General features: G+C 31.5%; 1 protein-coding gene across 2 annotated transcripts; it reads right to left on the bottom strand.

The window, feature by feature from the left end:
* Window positions 1-1,198: 1,198 nt before the first annotated feature.
* LOC107912937 (uncharacterized) lies at window positions 1,199-2,816 on the bottom strand. 2 transcript variants are annotated; one of them, XM_016841334.2, is made up of 3 exons: window positions 2,599-2,816; window positions 2,362-2,511; window positions 1,199-1,850 (listed from the first exon to the last, which is right to left on the bottom strand). In XM_016841334.2, exons 2-3 carry the CDS (start codon window positions 2,495-2,497, stop codon window positions 1,474-1,476), a joined length of 513 nt encoding a protein of 170 aa, XP_016696823.1. In that variant the 5' UTR covers window positions 2,498-2,511; window positions 2,599-2,816; the 3' UTR covers window positions 1,199-1,473. The 2 variants fall into 2 exon arrangements, with proteins under 2 accessions (XP_016696823.1, XP_016696829.2); XM_016841340.2 differs by having other exon boundaries at window positions 2,642-2,788.
* Between the last annotated feature and the right edge of the window lie 4,142 nt (window positions 2,817-6,958).

Here is a 6,958-nt window from a genome sequence, read left to right as displayed (position 1 = left end):
GTATATCACATTGTCTGTCACTTTCATTAATTATTTGAATATACCATTGATATGATTATATGTCCTAATTCCAGAATAGAAAAACTATGAGTCCGAGCTTAATTTACATTGAGCTTGAAGCAGATTTTCAGTGAGAGGCAAATATCACTTGTTGATGAACTCAACAGCAGCTTGACTGATTCTACGTTTACGTCTCTAAACCCAGCAACCTTCATTGACATTTTTGCTTCGGAAATTTCGTTATGACTTCAAATATTCAGTGGAGAGCCCATCTCAACCGCGGCATATTCCCAACTAGGGACTCTCCTGAACAGTAATTGTTGTAGCATAAAAGGAAAAAACTATTACCAAAGCTTCTCTCTGCATGCATACAAGGGAACTTGCAACTTCTCCCAAACTTGAATAACTTATGCATCTAAACCTCCCCTACACAAGCATTTACGACTTCATCTTTCCCCTACTTGTTGAGAGTAATGGTAGAGAATAAACCTGTTCATAGGTCGCGCTACTCGTCCAAGCCTAAAGGTCCGTTTGAAATTTGAGAATGTTTGTGCAAAATATTATGCTCGAAAAATGGGTTTGTGTAAAAAAATTAATCTCATTTAAAATGTGGATTGAGTTTTGGTTTGAATATTCAAGACCCAAGCCCGGCCCGATCCATGTTTAAGTTTATAATGCTTTACTTTATGTTATTTTTATATATTATATAATTTAAAACACATTAAAAAATAAACATATACTAAATATATAATAATACTATAATATAAATATTAAAATAATGTCAAGAACACTATATAAAAAATTTCAGTAAATAAAAATATATATAAATTATTAAATATTAAAATAATATAATATAATTTAAAATATATATATATAGACAAACCTAAAATGGACTTGGTTAATCTTTTGCAAGTATGAATGAATTTGGACACAACTTTAAGTCCATGTTTTGGGCTGGCCTGAGTTTGGACAAGCATAAAATACACCAATATTATATTTAGACCCGGTCCATAAGCACTTCTACTAGAGAACCCTTTAAACAGATAATACTGAATTTGAAGGTCCTGCTCCTTTACCAGTAACTACTTACAGGATTTGAACATATAAAGTGCAGAGGTTCCACAACAAAAGAAACTGATAGAGCTCATGCAAGTATATCTTCAAACGATAGAAAAGAAACGTATGAACAAATGTTCAATATGAAAATCATCCTTTTTCAATTAGAACATCAAGTTTAATCCAGACTTGCTCACAACAAAATCCATAACTAATCATTAATCCCACATACCAAACAAATGCCACTAGATTCACAGTTTTTTGTAACTGTCTTGAAAGATAATTATCTTTATAATACAACAATACGGAACCTGTTTTTCTGAAAACCACAAAAATAGATGTTACAACCAAGTATCTAGCGCAAGAGAACAACTACATCCCATACATGATGAGAAAGCTCGTTCCTAGTTACACAAATCAAGTATCAAAACCAGAATAGATGCCACTTTCCCGGAGCAACCTCTTCTCTTCTTCAACATAATTCTTCCCCCTACTAGCCTGACCAAGTTCTCTTTTCCGCTTCTCCTTCTGTGAAAAGGAAACATTCTGTTTCTCTTTCCGAGTTTGTACATTAACCAGCTCCTCTGCATCCAATATTGCGGCTCTAGTTTTCTGTCTGTCCTCGAAAGATTCTTTAATCTCCCTGATTTCACTGCTTTCTCTGCCAGTTGACCAAGACCAGTCTGGCTTCTCTTTTGGAGGAGGTACATTTAGGACAGACAACCCTCCATTATAGCCATGTCGCTTCAATGCTTCAAAATCCAAAGCAGCACTTTTTTGTTTCCTAGATTTTGCTGTACATTCGCAGCTAAAGACAGTAAACCAGGTATGCCTTTTCTTTTAGTCAAAAAATCAAAGAATATATTTAAACTTAAAGGGGCACAACAATAAGGAAAATTCAGCAATCTATAATAATATATGAGTTTATATAAATCTAGCCTAATCAGTACAATGCTAATGGCAATATTTAGAAACATCAAGTAAACCAGCAGTCTTCAGAGTTTGTTCTCATATAAATAAGGTGACATGGTTTCGCCCCTTTGTTGCACAGCTATAAACACAAATGGCAGTACCACCCTCTAGCAAGCAAAATTATGATTCAGCTATTCAGAATAACCATAGTTTCAATAATATTTATTGTAATAAACACAAGCATTCTTCTATAATATTTATTCTAATTTACGTACCAAAAGAATCAAAATCGAGGAAGATATCCATTCCATTCAATTCAGTAAAATGTCAAAAATGAAGGAAAAGCATAAAAATGAAGGGGAAAAAGGAGGAAAGGAGAGTAAACTGTAACACCTTGTGATGAGTTCTTAAGCTTGGTGTTGGGAGGTCCATCTTCAGCTTCAGAGTCCGGATTTGAAGATGAAGATTCGTCAGAAGATGATGAATCATTTGCCTCATCATGATCATCCCATGGCATTGCCCTCTTCATCACATCAAATTTTACTGTAAGAAGACCAAAAGAAAAATTTGTTAAATTGGGACATAATTGATTGTCGAGATAAAAAAAATGCAAGAAGAAATCATAATTACCAATAAAATCAATAAAGGACAATAAAGAAGATAAAGAACTTGCAGAATCTGATTATTATGATTGGCGACGGTTTAGGGTTTTGAGAGAAAGAGGATAATAGAAATGAGAGGAATCGTTTTCCGCAAGGGAGAGTAAGGAGGCTTTCGGTACAAAACGGAAAAAAGAAACAAATATACATAGGGTAAATTCCAAGAATAGTCAACAACTATACTTCTCCATTTATTTATTGAACTTTTTGAAAATTAAATATCATACTCACTATCATAGTCACATTAATTATCATTAAATTAGATTATTGAATTTTTTTATTGGTTTAATAATAAATTTAGTTATCTAAGGTTTAAAGTATATGAATTTGATCTTAAATCTAAAAAGTCAATAAATTTAACCATTAATATTTACAAAATTTGTTATTTTAATTCTAATTCTAATAAACTCAATAAATTTATCTCTCAATAATTACAAATAGTTATTAATTTAATTCTAATTCTAAATATTTAAAAATATATATTAAAAATTCATTTCTTAATATTCCTTAACGTAGTTCCGAAACCCACTAAACAAGAAGAGCATTTAACACCATTCCAATTGTGCTCATTTTAAACTAATGTCACATTCGTGAATATGATAAAAGTTTAAGTTAATTTAATGTGTTATATTTTAGATTAATATCATATTATTTAATTAGATTCCTCTAAAAAACTAACAATTTTTTAAACTATTACAAAGCATTTATTTTGAATTTTTTCTTATTTTGAAAATATACAAATATCTAACCTTTAATAAAGAAAACGAATGCAATGTGAAATGTTTCATAAAATGAAAAACCTAGAAAAGTCTTTTTTCACCTTTTTTTTCTTTCTGACTTTGAATAACTTCCAAACTGGGGTAGTCAAACGATTAGTCCCAAAAAAATCTAGTCCAAGATTGAAAATAGGAGCTAAATTGAATCAAGGGAGATAAGTTTGTCGATTCCATGTCCCATGAACATGTCCAACTTCATCTCTTTCTATTGCACATCAATCCATTTCGTGTTTGTTTCCTTTTTAATCATTTGATGTATTTCTCTTTTTTGCATTTTTTATATTTTTGTTAGAAAAATGAATTTTTTGGAAGCTTTGAGGCATATTATCGATTAGTAAAGGTGGAGATTTGAATTATAAAACTATGGTTTTATATTCTACTCCATGAGATCCTTAAAATGGTATATCATATCCTCAAAAATGGTTGAGTGATGAATGAGAAATTCATGCTCAAAGTAAGCCACTTGTGAATTATGTTGACGACAATGGAAAGCTTAGTCCCACATTGGTTAGATATCAAGTGTGGAACATGTTTATATATGTGAACCAATTTAGTGGTTATTGAATGATTAATACTTTCCCTTGTGCATAGGGGTGCAAATCCAAACCTATCAGGGTTGAGGGTGTACTCGTATGATGTGGGTGATGAGAAATATTCGGATTAGTTGGGCCTCTAAACTTGTGAATATTTTAGCCCGATACATAATCTTAATTTTCCTCAGCAGAGCTTATCATTTTGGAATTAAAAGGAGTTAATTCTGACAGGGAAAAGATGGAGAGATTTTTTGTCCCTGCATATTTTTCAAACTGTCAAAAATAGACCTCAACTACCAATATAATATTTCAATTTAATTTTATTTTCTGTTTTCCAGTTTTTATATATATATGCCTATATCTTGTTCTGGTTCGATCTCGTGATTTAAATAAATATTTTATATTACTGTTATTTTACTAACGTTTGTGCAACAATGTTTAATACATATGTTTTGGTTTTTATTTATAAATTATTTATACTTTTTAGATTTTTAAATCATTTTTATAATTTTTATCCAAATATGGTTATATATATATTTTGAACTTTTAGAATTAGATCTAAATTGACAAATTTTGTAAATGTTGAGGGGAAAATTTATTATTTCTATAGAATTAGAACTAAAATGATAAATTTTGTAAACAATGGCTAAATTTGTTGAATTTTTTAGATTTTAAATCAAATTAATAAAATGCGTAAGCATTGGAGGGTTAAATTTGTTATTCGATCAATAAAAAAAGCTTACTTCAGTTTTTTGTGACCAAATCGAAAATACACTTATTATTATAAATATAGTTCGGTGGCTACATCAAAAAAATTAATAGTTAGATAACTAAAATAGAACTAAAGGCGTAGTTGATTGACTATCTTTATAGTTTACCCAAATAATAATAACAATGGTAAAATACACTTATCCATCGTATTTATTGTAAATATAGTCTCTCTATAATTCTACAAATACCCATTTACTCTTCAGGTTTGAAGAAAATATAATAAACATCTTATACAAAGAAATTTTTCAATAAAAAGATAATCATACCCTTATTATTCTTCATATTGTACAAAGCCAAAAGCATGCCCTTTTTTTTTTAAACTTTGATTTCCATTAAATGAATTGCCTGGTCTGAGCTACATGACCGATATAGACAACCAATCAGAAAAAAAAACCACATCAAGCAAAAAGTAAAAGCAAACATAAGCAAAAGGAAAACTGAATAGACTCCCAAACCATACCCTAAGCCAAACCCTAAAATCGAAATAGCAAAAGAAACCAACGGCAAACTCCCCAACTCAAAACCAACTTTGTTGCGATTAACAGAAACAACAGTCATTAAGGAGAAACTTTAAGATCCTTCATGGAGATCCAAAGTACCCATTCTTCATTTCTCAAAGTTATTGCAAATTACCCAGTCTTCTTCGTACCCATGCATCCTAATCTGCAACCACCACTCGATTGATGGTCCTTGGGGCCTCATCCATCTAGTATCGAGGTTCTCGAAACCTATGTCCTTCTATCGCAAGTGTATGCGTCGCTTCATGTCACGTGTGAAATGATATGTGAATTGTGTAAGCATACACGTCAGATCAACTGATAAAGTGATAAGTGAGATCGTCTCCACAGGGATCGAATTAGGTATACAAATGGTCAAGTTATTATGATAAAGTTATATTAATGTTATTGAAAAATAATGATAAGAATGTGGTGGTAAACAACAGGAATATTAATGTAAACAATATGTGTAACTGATGAATAATTGAAAATGCTATGACAATGCAAGAGTAAAAATGCAACGACAATTAAGAAAATGATTATATGAATAACATGTAACTGAACAAGTAAACAACTAAGGATGCGATGGAAAATCTACTACGACAAGGCATAAGGGATATACGATGTTGATATGGAAGGTCAGAATTATTAAGAATCTACACTTACTGTTAATAATGCCTCGGTAAAATCGTAATCAATCTATTGCTCAAAAGAGTTCTAAAGTGGTCTGTTTCTTTCGAGAGAAGAAACCTCAAGTTACCTTACCCATGTCTATAGGCCTTTAATATGGAACCCTACACTATTTTCTTCTGTATGAACGCTGCTCTATGTCTAGAGTCTACTACAAGTATCTATCGAGTACTTACTCATATCATTCAATTTTGGTCCGACTAATCCAACCTTTTCAGAATTAAATTAGTTTATTGGCATGACGCACAGTCGTCTATGTCTAAGGATTGCACACATACAATTTAGAAATAAAATAATTGAATGAAACAGTATATTAATTCAAATTTATGCTTCAACCATTACAGAAAATAAAGGTTTCATCAAGTAATCCTAGCCCTATGAGATTTAGCTCATGCGTTGGCAAATAAAATTCAAAACCAAAATAACATTCAACATCGTTTCAATGAAATTAATTCATGGACGAATAAATTAAGAAATAATAGAAGAACGTCGGGAAGAAAACTTTCGCATGTCCAGTTCATACTCCAGCGACACAGTGTCTTGTGATGGCTGAGAGGGTTTGCCTTCGTCTTCCTCTTTCCTTCTTTACTCAGCCGCTACCCCCTAGTTTGCCTATAGATATCCACACTTGTTCATCTTTTTAGGTTTCCTCATTTGGCTTTTTATAAGCCTTTTCCCTAGGGTAAATCCAACAAACCAAGATAACTTTTATTTTTAAAATTTTTTTTTTTCGGTTTAAAATCCCTTCATTTAGGGTAGGTGGTTATCAACCCATGATCTCATAATCCTTTTTCCTCTTTTTTAGGAAGATTTTCTAGTACAAGTAGAGTTGGGCTGAAATTGTTATGCGTTGAGTGTTGACTCGGTCTTCCTAGAATTGCCACGATATTCGTGTTGGAAAACTGTCCAAACTTTTGCCAAGACAAACCTTCATTCCCTTTTTCTTTCTCCGCATCCTGTACCTGCCAATTACTACCAAACAAATCCTTCCCACAAACAAGTAAAAGTAACATATAAAATAACATTTAAGATAAGTCCAATCTTCTTAATGTAATGCAATGAAA

This window comes from Gossypium hirsutum, chromosome D08, assembly GCF_007990345.1.
Source record: "Gossypium hirsutum isolate 1008001.06 chromosome D08, Gossypium_hirsutum_v2.1, whole genome shotgun sequence".
Lineage (NCBI taxonomy): Eukaryota > Viridiplantae > Streptophyta > Magnoliopsida > Malvales > Malvaceae > Gossypium > Gossypium hirsutum.
Note: the sequence above shows the minus strand (reverse complement) of the source record. Positions and strands in the feature narration are given on the sequence as shown.

What these genes read in the sequence shown, in the direction of transcription:
- LOC107912937 (XM_016841340.2), bottom strand. Translation starts at nt 2,777, where the DNA reads ATGTATATTTGTTTCTTTTTTCCGTTTTGTACCGAAAGCCTCCTTACT. An exon ending in AATCATAATAATCAGATTCT is followed by an intron (nt 2,512 to 2,641) that starts GCAAGTTCTTTA and finishes GTCTTCTTACAG; the next exon opens with TAAAATTTGATGTGATGAAG. An exon ending in GCTTAAGAACTCATCACAAG is followed by an intron (nt 1,851 to 2,361) that starts GTGTTACAGTTT and finishes GCGAATGTACAG; the next exon opens with CAAAATCTAGGAAACAAAAA.